The 13,528-nt window shown below is 43.8% G+C and overlaps 1 protein-coding gene across 1 annotated transcript in view; it reads right to left on the bottom strand.

Annotated features, from left to right (window-relative positions):
* IPO5 (importin 5) overlaps positions 1–13,028 on the bottom strand; it is a 45,258-nt gene extending 32,230 nt beyond the window's left edge. The window contains exons 1-6 of the mRNA XM_056861713.1: positions 12,927–13,028; positions 7,030–7,110; positions 5,214–5,406; positions 4,049–4,151; positions 3,398–3,494; positions 2,733–2,837 (exon numbers count right to left, since the gene is read on the bottom strand). Of these exons, the coding sequence (XP_056717691.1) occupies positions 2,733–2,837; positions 3,398–3,494; positions 4,049–4,151; positions 5,214–5,406; positions 7,030–7,110; positions 12,927–13,022 (675 nt within the window). The 5' untranslated portion in view covers positions 13,023–13,028. The remainder of the gene's footprint in view (positions 1–2,732; positions 2,838–3,397; positions 3,495–4,048; positions 4,152–5,213; positions 5,407–7,029; positions 7,111–12,926) is intronic.
* Between the last annotated feature and the right edge of the window lie 500 nt (positions 13,029–13,528).

The following is a 13,528-nucleotide window of genomic DNA, read 5'->3' as shown; positions in this document are numbered from 1 at the left end:
GATGAAGAAGATCCGGCCTCCACATGGACTTTGAAATCTCCCAGGACCATCAACCTGGGATACCTCAAGGCCCACTCCAAGACCACCTCTATTAGGCTCGGCAGGATATCTACTGGTGCACTAGGCAATTGGTACACCTTTAAGATAGCCAAACTCTCCTCAGCATCACACACCAGACCCCCACGCTCAGTCCCGGAGATCTCCAAGGTGGGGACTGCCCTAAAGGAGAAAGACTCCCGAATGAGCACTGTCACCCCTCCCAGACCCTTGTTTGCGACTGATGGACAGAAACCTGGCGGAGCAAGCTCTTTTAAGGTGACTGTTTCAGCTTCTCTCACCCAGGTCTCAGTCACGCATACCAGGTCTACAACCGGTACTGAAAATAAGGTTGCAACGTTCTGGTCCTATTATTAATGGACCTGGCATTGAACAACATCTGTGACAGAGAAGGGTTGAAAACCTTAACCTCACTACCATCGTGTCTTGGGATGGGGCAGAGATAGGAAGGGGACCGAGCATAGCCATGTCTCTGTCTCCTTCCCCTATCATATCTCTTCCCACCACACCTCCTATACCCTCCAATCATAGGTATCTCCGGCCCTCCACTAGCCTCCCAGGTAGGATTATAGCCTGTCTCCACCTCAACTTAGCAGTTGGTCTTTCAACCCACAATAGCCACGTTTTGGATTTCCCCCTCACCATAGACTGTTGAATGGTTTGTGGCACCAGCACACTATATGGCTCCTTTATATTTTCAATTTTCCTGGTTCCTAATAATTTCTTAACATCAATCACACTCTTACCCCCCCTTAATTTAGCTCCCTCTTAACACTAAAATACAATTTACCTAACCCCTCTAATACTTATGTCCTAGTGGTTCTAATAACAATCACATACAGTTCTTTCTATTCCAGTAGTTATAACACAAGTGATCTTCTATCTGATTGATGGTTTCATACTTTAGCATATATAACCACACTCAAATTCATAATCTACAGTATGGAAACTCTGCTCAATATTTCCAACACAACTGACTGAAAAATCCAAATGCTGAAAAATAATTTGCAACATCTGCTTTACTTAATAATAATAATTTCATGAGGCACCCACGCAACTATGCCCATTCCTCCTCCTTAGGCTTCTCCCCATCCTCCTAATTCTTCCTCATTTAAGGGGCTAGGAAACTGGGAACACCATACAGGACTGCAAGCTCCTTCCCTTCTCTGCTCTAGTACACACAAAAGCCCCTGCTGTTTTCAGACCTAACCACATTGTGTTATATCTGCACTGGAGATCTTGGATAGTACTAAGTTCAGTTTGTTTTGCATTTAATAACTAAGATGTGAGTAAGAAAGCAGAATATCATGTTACAAGTCTAGTTTTTGAGAATATATAGTTTAGACTCAACACAGCACCCAAATAAATGTAGTGCTGCATACTAAATATATTTTCTGTAAGGTCTATAAAATTATATCTACGTTTAATTTTTAAGGGTTAGGTCACTTTTTTAAAATAAACTGGAGGTCTAATGTATTACTTCCAATCTGCAATTTTGCAAGACTTGATTAACTTTTACACTGAAAGAATTTCCAGTTAACAAATTGATAATCAGTCATTTTATTATATTGCATAGCACTTCATTAAGCATTTTAGTAATTGCTTGTATGTGAATTTGTCAGTAAGTTATATCTTCCCTGATTCTTATTAAAGCACCAATTTATTCATATAACAGACATTGTGAAAAGACCATTCTGCAAACTAACAGCGCATTTCCGAGCTTGAAAGAGCTCAGGAGTGCAAGGGCCTGTGCCGGCGTCCAGGCCGCTTGCACTGCCGTGAAGTAGGGACACAGGCATTGGACTGCTCACGCCGGCCTCTCTGTGCTGCCCTGGCAGCGCGGCCCAGGGGCGTTGACTTGGCCTCCCGCTGGTGTCCTGCTGGCGCAAAGCTTCGCACCAGAGTGCTGGGGGCGGAGCTGCCAGAAGGCAGCTTCCTGACCCCTTTCACCCCGGGTACGCCATCTAAAACAGCCTTGTTGTTTTAATGGGGCAAAACGCCCCATTTTTTAAAAAAACATTTAAAAGGCTTTTTAAAAGCTTTTTGACAGTTGGGGAACGGGTTTGGAGCCGCGGCAGCACCTCCGCCGGCTGCTGAAGTCTCAGGAATGGGCTGCTAGTTACCTTGGGGAGGTTAAATATATGAAGCACAAAAACAATGTTTCTTAAGTAAATACATTTAAAAATTAGGTGAAGTCTAATTTAGGAGTGTTTAAGTACAGGATGACTTAATTACATAACTGAAATTCAAGCATCAGAGGTTAAACATTTACATTAGTTTTGGAATGTTGATCACTTTAGAGAAGCCAGTCAATATGGTAATTGAGGATTATAATTTAATCCTTCAACTCTTCTCTGTAAAAGCAGGAACTGGTAATAATTAATACTCCTAGCCTTTGAATTTGGTAATTGTCTCTGCATAAGCCGCTGTACCCTAATGTTTACAAGCAAGAAGCCCAAGAACTGGAACATTATGTGTTAATTGTCTATTCTTCACTAGGCAAAATGTTATATTTTAAAAGGAGTCATAACTATTTTACTACCAGTGGCAGCCAATGATGCTCGTTCAAGAAATTCATATTGAGCTGCACAAGATCAACACTCCAAGCATCTCAAACATTAACACTGAATCTAGGGGAGGTGACATACTCAAGATCTTTCTGGAAGAGTTCTTACCTGCAAGATACCAGGCAACAAGTCTGCAAAATGTTTAAGAAGTGGAAGATTTTGATCATTAGCAAGAACAAATGCAGCTGCAGCCCTAGCAGACAGCGTCCTGATCTAGAAGAAAGAAAAGACTAAATGTCACCTTAACACAATGTTTCTCATACTTTTCCTAGAGTGGGATTACACAATTTTAATTTGTGTACTTCTCCCCTAAACAGCAACAAACGTTAAGCATTCAGAGATTCCAGCACAGTTGCAGTGCTTAAAACAATAACAGTATATGACTACTCCCCTCCCGCAAACACATCAGACTGCAATGGGGCACAGAGTCTGAGAGTTATCCCCCCCTTCCACTCACACACAAATCCATTGTGAAGGTCTTCCAACAAGAGTATTTAACCCACCTAATTTTCAGCTCATTTGGAGAGGAAGTCTAGACTTTATGGGGAACTTTATGCACACAACACACCCCAGATATTGGAGCTCAACTGCAGAGCCCCTCCTCACTATTGCAAAGCTGCAAATGTCTATCAATCAGCTAAGAGGAACACATTTACATATCAGTTATTTGGTTGTTCAAAGTGAGAATAAAGATCTAAGATGGCAACAAGAAATCCTTATGTAAACTCAAATTGGCCGTGACCGCAAACAAAATGAAACAGGTTTCAAATTACCGTTGGATTCTCCTGATCCTGCATACACTGTACCAACATCCGCTTGATGACCTCCAAATAGTGCTGCTGTTGATTTCCAAAAATACCGGGAAAATTCCTTAAGGGGCAGTAAAAAAACACATGCACATTTATGCATTTTTCAAACCTCATAGTCTTTACGCTGAGCAATCACACAAAGAACAGATGAAACAAATGTAAATGATGTGTTCTGAAGGCACTGCAAGGTGTCATTATTTAAGACAGTGGTTTTCAAGCTTTCTTTCTACATGAACTTGTCAGCCACAGAACCATTGTGAGTTGAGGATTCTGTGGTATGATGTACATGCAGGAACTGACACACTCAGCCTATGTGAATGAGAGTGCACTAACATAACCCAGTCGAATGAGAGCTTGAGCCCAGAACACATGCAACACTCCCCTATGGCTACTTGTCCACCATTACTCTTCTCTTCAACTGAGGATCGTGAGATAAGCTTTCTAAAGATCTGTGGAACACAGGATTCCCTTTTGTACCCAGTTTGAAAGCCACTGTTTTGATTCAATTCTGGAGATCCCACTACTTAAAAATAATAAGAAGAATAAAAACACCCATGTTTTATTGCTAAATAAATTACTCAAATGCACTTAGGAGGCACTTGTTTGGCAGTATACCAGAAGATATGTAGAGCAGCTTCACGCAGTCCCACATTTTGAGAGCTGACTGAGTCAAACAAGAACTTCAGACCCTCTGGCCATTGGTTATTGCCATCCTCATCTAGAAGAGATAGATTTTGAACAGTAAGATAATTCTTTGCTAAATTAAAGCCTAAACTAAGTTACAGTACTTTGACAAAAAGGACCACAGCAATCTCTTTGCGTTAAAAGTGACAGAAGGGGGGGAAAGCATATCTTAAAGGGAAAAAACTGCATTTGCACAGAAATTCCTTGCAGGTTTGGAGGGCCCTGATGGACCTCCCCATATCCTTCAGAACTTTTTTTCAAAAAGTCCACCAACACTGAGAAAATCTGCAGCTGTTGCACTAAATGCACCAGTATTTCAGTGGCTCTATAACTTGATTCTTTCATCTACTGTGGGACAAAGCTAGAGCACTGTTTGCTAAAGTAGGTAGAAGTGTGAAGGACCAGGAGGTACAACAGTTACAGCAAAGCTGTTTCAAAAAAGAAAGACACCAACTCGGAGAAAAGTCCAGCCTACTTTATTTCTCTATCATCAGCCCTAGTTAGTATTTGGATGGGAGACGACCAAGGAAACCAGGGTTGCTGTGCAGAGGAAGGCACTGGCAAACCACCTGATAGTCTCTTGCCATGAAAACCCCCAAAAGGGGTCGCCATAAATCGGCTGTGACTTGACGGCACTTTACACACACAACACTATCCATGCAAAGGGATTTGTATAAAGATATCCTACCCATGAACATCATATAAGGCACCCAAGGTTCAGGATTGTGCATACATCTAAATCTAGGCAACCACTACAAATACAGTTTCTCTAAAAATGTTAATGTGTATTTCAACTACCTTCATTTTCTCTTAGCTGTGCTTTAGTCGCAACAGGTAGTTGAACCAGAGCAAAGTCTTTAGCAAAGACCACAAAGACATCAGAATTCAGAAATAAAGCGAGTACATTGCACAAGATCTTCAAAGAGAAGTTGGACTTTGTCTCCCATTCTTTGGGAGTAGAAAATCCTACTGAGGAAAGCTTTCTTAGGAAATCTAAGTGGCCACTGTTAATAGTTTACCACTGAAAACTGCAGTTTTTAAAATGTTAGTTCTCGCAACTAACTTTTCTTGTACAGTACAAATAAAAAACTTTTACCTATTAGATTCCTGGCAAGTTCAGCTACAATATCACAGATTTTTCGCCTCATACTAGACTGTGTCTCCATTTGAATAATCAAGAGCAGTTCACTTTTGATGGCAGCCTGAACCTCCGGGGGTAGAGTCGGATAAACTTCATCAAAAGACGTTGACAAAAGTCTTCGTAGAAGGACAGCAGCCATTTGTCTAGCCTATTAAGACAGAGTGATGTTAGTAGGGTTGCTGTGGAAGATAATTCAAACACATATTCCACTTCAGTTCTTTGTAATGTTGTTTTCCTACATAGCTGTGCACAAAAACCAAGCAGTGGAGCCAAAGGGCTAGCTGTACCACACCTATTTTTGGCATCTTTAGTCATCGTGATATTTTTCCCCAACCACTGCACTCTACAGTTGGTATAAGAACTATACAAGGCAACTGACTCTACAGCGGAAGAACTGTAAGCCGGCAATTATGTTAGAGAACTTCACTAAATTAATACAAATCTTTTTTTGCAATTCAGGATTGTGTACATTGAAACACCATTTCTAAACAGTTTCTAAACTTTCCTCACATTAATATTAAGGGGAATAAGATTAATGTATAACACAGCTGTACTACATTCATCTGTGGAAGAGGAAATGCGCTCCATGGTAAAGACTATCTTGCATACACAGAACTTGTTCACATGATCTAAGTGTAAAACTGCAAACTCCAAGTTAGAACAAATTGACTTATCTCTAATCACCTGTAAATGAATAAATGGAAATACACCATTTTCTAGCTACATCAGTATGAATGATCATATATCAACCAGAGGTTTCTGTTATGACTAAACACACATAGGTTTTTGGTGCTTCCAAGGGAACTGGCATGAGGTGTTTGAATTAACACTGGTTGCATGCTAAATTTTTAACTAAATGCTATAGTGGACGATAGAAGAGATGGCTAATATGCAATTCTGCTAATAAGCAGCCACATTATGGAGGACTAGTACACCACACATGGGGAAAGTGAAGAAAATGGGCCCATCATCTTATTGTGTGGAGAGAGGGACTAGAGTATCAAGGAACACAGAGATGGGCGCATTCTAGCAACAGAAGCAGGTGCGGTCTGACAGAAATGACAGCTTCACTTGCACAAGTGTCAAAGAGATCACAGGTTCATTACAAAACTGATTTTAACTGTGCATAATGTGCCAACATGTTGCAACTGAAGTTAACAAGACGTAATTCTCAAATGCTTTAACAACATTTTGTTATCTCCTCAGGGAAAATTTGACTTAATGCACAATCAACAAAAGTCAAGGAGGTTTGGCTAGCAAAATTCTCTTAATGCTCTCCCATGTGACAACAAGGTTATTTCAAGGCACCACAAATCAAAGGTGCACATCAGTTACTTTAGATAGCTTCCCATCAGCAACTCCTATGGCAGCCTACTCCTATCCAATGTCCTATTTTGACTTCCACACATTTAGAGAGCTACTTTGGAGTTTGTCAGAAGAACGGATAATGAAGCAGCTCACTGAAAATATGATGGCTCGATTCAGATGCAATAAAACCAGGGTCTAGCACTATGTGAATGAACCTTGGGCTTCCTCCTCCCATTATGCACTGCCTATTCCTTTTCTCCCTGCTTCACACCATGTCATAGTTTTCCACTGCATGTGAATTGGGAAAACTATGGTTTGCCTGCAAATAAGAACTGGAAACCTTGCACAGAGACCATGGTTTTCCCAGCATGGCTACGCTAACAAACTGTTTTGATGCATATCAGGGAAGGAGAGTGGAAAGGAAGAAACTGGATTTATTAGAAGTTTTTTGGAAAACAGATACCTCTTCAGCAACAGTAGTATTTCGGACAGCTTGTAAAAGGAATGTAATCTTAGATTGGCCTGGTATGTTCTCATATGTTTCCTACAAAGGAAGAGATCAAGAAACAGGTTAGCAATAGAGTACCAAGATTGAACCACTCCCATACTCTTTAAATAGATATAAATTTGCTAGAAAGCATGACACCTTAGTATTTATATCAGGACTAGACTACAACTTTGTTATAATAAAATGAAAGTCCTGCCCTTCACAAGATAAATGGAATCCTTGCAACATCAAATATCAAATTGCCAAAAGCCTGCTGTAATGAAAAAAGCTAATTACGAAATTCACACCTAAAAACTTTTAAAAATCTGTGAAGCAAGAAGTGAAACAACCATGGATTTTATTCTATCTCAGATCGTTAAAGTTCTGAAATATGTTATCCCATCCTACCCCGCTCACTAAATTTTAACAAATCACTTATAAACAAATAGATGTGTAGCAATTTACACAACAACACACCAGTTTTTATTTCTCTGTAAGTTCAAATCAAGTTTGATTTAGAAGCAATTCTAAACAAAACTTGACAGCTAGTTTAATTTTTAATACAGAAGTAGAACTCTTATTCCCACTCATAAAGGTCAGTAGTTCTCAAACTTTTTGAAGCAAGAGACAGGTTTAAACATTTTTTCACTTTTAGTATTTAGAAATATACAGTACTATAGGAGAAGGGGTCATCATGAGGAGATAAATCCAAATTGGCCATCAACTCTTTTCTTTCTGGCCTTCCACCTGCAAGTCATGATCCATTTTGGGGTCCTGACCTCATAGACTGAGAGCCACTGCTGTATTAAATTATACTGGACTTCCCAATCTTTTGAGGTAAGTGTCATTGACTGCTATAACTTAATTATCCCCAAGGTAAAGTCTCCCACTTCCATATTATCCCTTCACACTAGAGTGGCTGAGAAATGCGATCGTATGGACAAGATCATAAGGACCAGAAATAGACAGAGAATGGCAATTCTGAACATTTCTCCGTTCCACTAAATAAAGTTAGCCTCCTCTCTTTTTAACAGTTATAGCATTTTGAGCTACAAACACCTACTACTTAGGTTACTAGATCCAACAGCCAATGATCAGCACCTCCACTGTGATACAGTTGTTACACTTGACTCATCCCTCTCTGCAAAAAGACCTATCATCCTATGCGGGAAGGGGAAACCATGGAGCACACTGCAAGGCAACAGATCAAGGCTGAAATCTTAAGTACATTCTCCTGGGAACAAGCCCCATTGAACTGCATAGGACTAATCTGAGTAGATTTGTTTAGGACTGCACAGTCAACACTATGCACATCAGCTTATATATTGGCTCCTCCCTCTCTGCCCTTGGACAATGAAAAGATTTGCAGCCCTCACAGGACAAAGAAAGGAGACATCTAATTGTAAGCCTTTAGGAGAGTGAAATGGGATAAAAACCAAAACAAGAATTAGAATGTAGATGTTATGCTTCTCCAGAACTATAATGCACTGCACGTTTCCCAAATTTATTATTTTTACATAAGCCACATTGAGCCTAAAATCCCTGAATGAAATGTAATCATTAAAATAAAATAGATTCCTGATAATGTAAAATAAGTTTGACTACCCATTATTAACATAGCAGCATGTAAACTTTCAAAGTTAAACACCAATACATGTATCTGATAAAGTGTAATTAAAACCAAGTACTGCATTTGCCTATATAACTTTAATACTGTTAAAAAATGAGTGACTTTTTCTATTATTTGGCAGGCTTGTGATAATTTTTCATTTTTACTGGTGTCTTCCAGACCTCTGCCTATCTAGATACCATTCTACTTAAAACAGCTTTCGTCAAATAATCTTGGAGACATAATGTAACAGGCTTTGCTCCACCAGATGCTTCCAGGAAATTCATAAAGGCAACTCCCTCCTCCTGCCATCAGTATCTAGCTCTGAACATGAAGCTATCTATACACAGGTGATCAACAGAACATCCAAGCTCCTCCAAGACAGACTCACAGATGGACATGTCCCCTAATCACCCTCTTATTTGCAGGTAAGTGATGCAATGCTCATAATACATGACAACTAACTGCAGCTTTTTTCATTGAAGCCTTCAGATCCTAGCCATATTACTTGTTCAAAAGAAAAAAATATCCAAACCTCTTATTTGCTGTTTTTCAGTGAGTTGATTGCTTTGAAATGTACAATTGTGATGGTGGGTATGGATTCTAGGGATCATGTGAAGAAAAATAATCACTGTACTGCTTTATATTACAGTACTCAGAACAGTATTTTTATACTATTGTTCATTATGAAAGAATGCATTGAACTCTACTGACCATTGAAGTGATGCAAAGGATAAAAGCCTCAGCACAACCATCCAATGGAAAACAATGCCAAGTCAGACACTGGCAGTTATTTCAATGGAACAGAGATTCCCCACTAGGTTTTTACAATAAGGAATCTAAAGCACTCCTGCGGGTGGGAGGAAACCATTATTCTAACTTACTAATGATAGAGCAATTCCATAGATCTGAGATTTAGCTAATAATGAGAGGTATACAATAGAGAAGGGAAAGCTTCATTCAGTACCACATAAATTGAGATTAGGATTCAACAGATTAGGAAATACTACATTAAGGAGGCAGAATTACCATCCCACAATTCAGACACTCACTGAGAATCTCTCTCAAATATACAAAAAGAAAGATGTGCATCATTCTAACTACATCCAAATACAAGAGAGAGGAGAGCCTAATGACTTTAATCACATCCCAGAGCTTTTTATGCAGCAAATTATTTTAACTGAGGCGCCATAACCCCCATTCTTCTTTAGGCTCTCTCCCTGCTTTTGCAAACTCAATCTGGATCCCGAGAGGAAGGGCAATCAGAACAGCTGTCTCTCTAAGGGCTGTAACATTTCCAAGTGAGGCACGGATAAAAAAATGACTAGACATAAACATCAAATAATTGGTTTGCCTTCTGCTTTCAGCATTGTACACATTCATGTACATCCACAATTATAGATTAGACAGTTTACTATGCCATTGATTGATTTTTATTAACCACTTAAACTGTAGTCAAATAACCTCCATGGAGCATTCATGCTTTCCCATCCCACAGGTCATTTCTCCAACCTGTGGGTCCTGAACCAAAAGTGGCTGCCAGGTTTTTGCAGTGCCATTGATCCGTGCTGCTCTGTTCTTTCAAAGTAGGTCACCATACCAAAAAGGGGTATCCACGGGGAACCTTGAGAGGAGGTGGAGCACGTCCATGACGACAATACACCAGGTATCTCAATACTGAGTCACACCACCCCAAACAGGGGGACCCTTCCCTTGCATTTGGAAAACTTGTTGGAGGAGCCCAATGAGTGGGGCAAGCTTTATCTATCTCCCAGGCAGTAGATCACGGACAGGGAGTGGGAAATGAGATTTTTTTTTTGGAAGTGTCACTGCTGAAGGAAAGAAATGACAGTGTGAGCTGGGGGGACGGGACTGAATCAGGACATGGGGAAAGGAAACTAGAAATTTGGGGGAGGGGTTTTGAGTTAGGGCAAGGGGAAAGGAAACCATACATTTTTGGGGGTTGAGTCAGGAAAAGGAAACCAGAAATGGGGGGGGGGTTTGAGTCAGGACAAGGGGAAAGCAAACCAGACATTGGGGGGGGGGGTTGAGTCAGGACAAGGGGAAAGGGAACCAGAAATGTTGGCGGGGGTGTTGGTCAAGACAAGGGAAAAGGAAAACATAAATTTTGGGGGTTTGAGTCAGGACAAGGGGAAACCAGAAATGGGGGGTTGACTCAGGACAATGAAACGAGAATTCTTTTGGGGGGTGTTAGTCAGGACAAGGTGAAAGGGAACCAGAATTTTTTTTTGGGGGGGGGGCGGTGTTTAGTCAGGACAAGGGGAAAGGAAACCAGAAATTTGGGGGGGGGGGTGTTAGTCAGGACAAGGTGAAAGGGAACCAGACATGGGGGGGTTGAGTCAGGACAAGAGGAAAGGGAACCAGAAATATTGGGGTGGGGGGTGTTGGTCAAAACAAGGGAAAAGGAAAACATAATTTTTTGTGGTTTGAGTCAGGACAAGGGGAAAGGAAACCAGAAATTTGGGGGGGTTGAGTCAGGACAAGGGGAAACCAGAAATGGGGGGTTGACTCAGGACAAGGAAACGAGAAATTTGGGGGGGGGTGTTAGTCAGGACAAGGTGAAAGGGAACCAGAAATCTTTTTTTGGGGGGGGGGTGTTAAATGAGGACAAGGGGAAAGGGAACCAGAAATTTGGGGGGGGGTGTTTAGTCAGGACAAGGGGAAAGGAAACCAGAATTTTTTTTTGGGGGGGGGTGTTGAGTCAGGACAAGGGGAAACCAGAAATGGGGGGTTGACTCAGGACAAGGAAACCAGAAATTGGGGGGGGGTGTTAGTCAGGACAAGGTGAAAGGGAACCAGAAATCTTTTGGGGGGGGGTGTTAAATGAGGACAAGGGAAAAGGGAACCAGAAATTTTTTTGGGGGGGGGGTGTTTAGTCAGGACAAGGGGAACGGAAACCAGAAATTTTTTTGGGGGGGGTGTTGAGTCAGGACAAGGGGAAACCAGAAATGGGGGGTTGACTCAGGACAAGGAAACCAGAAATTGGGGGGGGGGTGTATTAGTCAGGACAAGGTGAAAGGGAACCAGAATTTTTGTGGGGGGGGTGTTGAATGAGGACAAGGGGAAAGGGAACCAGAAATTTGGGGGGGGGGGTTGAGTCAGGACAAGGGGAAACCAGAAATGAGGGGTTGACTCAGGACAAGGAAACCAGAAATGTGTGTGGGGGGTGTTAGTCAGGACAAGGTGAAAGGGAACCAGAAATCTTTTGGGGGGGTGTTGAGTCAGGACAAGGGGAAACCAGAAATGGGGGGTTGACTCAGGACAAGGAAACCAGAAATGGGGGGGGGGGTATTAGTCAGGACAAGGTGAAAGGGAACCAGAATTTTTTTTTGGGGGGGGGTGTTGAATGAGGACAAGGGGAAAGGGAACCAGATTTTTTTTGGGGGGGGGGAGTGTTTAGTCAGGACAAGGGGAAAGGAAACCAGAAATTGGGGGGGGGGGGGTTTGAGTCAGGACAAGGGGAAACCAGAAATGAGGGGTTGACTCAGGACAAGGAAACCAGAAATGTGTGTGTGGGGGGGTGTTCGTCAGGACAAGGTGAAAGGGAACCAGAAATCTTTGGGGGGGGGGGTGTTGAATGAGGACAAGGGGAAAGGGAACCAGAATTTTTTTTGGGGGGGGTGTTTAGTCAGGACAAGGGGAAAGGAAACCAGAAATATTTTTTTGGGGGGTGCTGAATGAGGGCAAGGGAACCAGAAATTGGGGGGGGGGTTTAGTCAGGACAAGGGGAAAGGGAACCATAATTTTTTTTTTGGGGGGTGTTGAATGAGGGCAAGGGATCCAGAAATGGGGGGGGGGGTGTTTAGTCAGGACAAGGAGAAAGGGAACCAGAAATTTGGGGGGGGCAGGCGTGGGCTGCGTCCATTGAAAGGCTCAGGGTGGCGGGTTAAGAATGAAGGGCGGGAGGAAGCGACGAGGAGGGGGAGCGGACGGGTCAAGCACGGGAGCGGCTGAGAGAAGCGTGTGCGGCGGGTCCGGAGAAAAGGAGGCCGAAAGGGAGGCAGATCCGAGACGGAGGAGGGGGGAGGGTGAAGAAACGGCGGCCGGCCGCCGATCGGAGCCGGCCAACGGTTTTAACGGCCGCCCGTTCGGAAGGTCCCTCCCGGAGCACGTGGGCCCCCCTCCCGCTCGGGCCACGCGCGCCGCTGACAGGGCAAGGCCGGCTTGCGGGCTGCGCGCGGGTCACGAGGGCTCCGCGGAAGGGGGGGGGAGAACCCAAAAACAACAACCCTGCGCGGCTCACCTCGGCCTGTTTCCGGACCGCGTTGTCCGGGCTGAGCAGGTTGCCGAGGAGGAGGTAGAACTGCTGCTGCTCCTGCTCCGCTGCTGCCACCGCCATGGCTGCCGAGGCGAGCGAGCGAGGCCGGCCGGGCAGCGCGAGGGGCGGGAGAGGGAGGGAAGAGGGCGCTCCAGGCCGCGCACCGACCCGGCGGAGGCGGAGCTGCCACAGCCGCGCTCTTGGGAGGCTTCTTCCCACCTACCCGCCCTCCCTCGTCGGCCGGACAAACCCCTCCTCCTCGGTCGCCAGGCGGCGGCCCCGGCATTGGCTGCGGGGCCAGGCGGCGCTCTCCTCTGATTGGCCGCCCCTCCTGCCGCGTTTGTGATAGGACAGAAAGGAGCCATTGTGAAGTCATTTTCCCCCTCCATGCCTGCCCGGGCCGTCCGGCCCTCTTTCTGGGCGATGGGAGGGGGGCGGGACCTCGGGTCACCCAGCTGAGCGGCCATTGGCGGGAGGCGCTCACAGCTGCTTCGGGGAATGGGCGGGAAAACCGAGGGGGTACTGGAAAGGGGAGGGGGGAAAGCGCGGGAGTTTGGGAGGGCGGGCCTTTGTCGGAGCGGCCTAAA

This window comes from Euleptes europaea, chromosome 16 (genome assembly GCF_029931775.1).
Source record: "Euleptes europaea isolate rEulEur1 chromosome 16, rEulEur1.hap1, whole genome shotgun sequence".
Classification (NCBI taxonomy): domain Eukaryota; kingdom Metazoa; phylum Chordata; class Lepidosauria; order Squamata; family Sphaerodactylidae; genus Euleptes; species Euleptes europaea.
The sequence above is the reverse complement of the archived record's forward strand: the minus strand, read 5'-3'. Positions and strand labels throughout refer to the sequence as shown.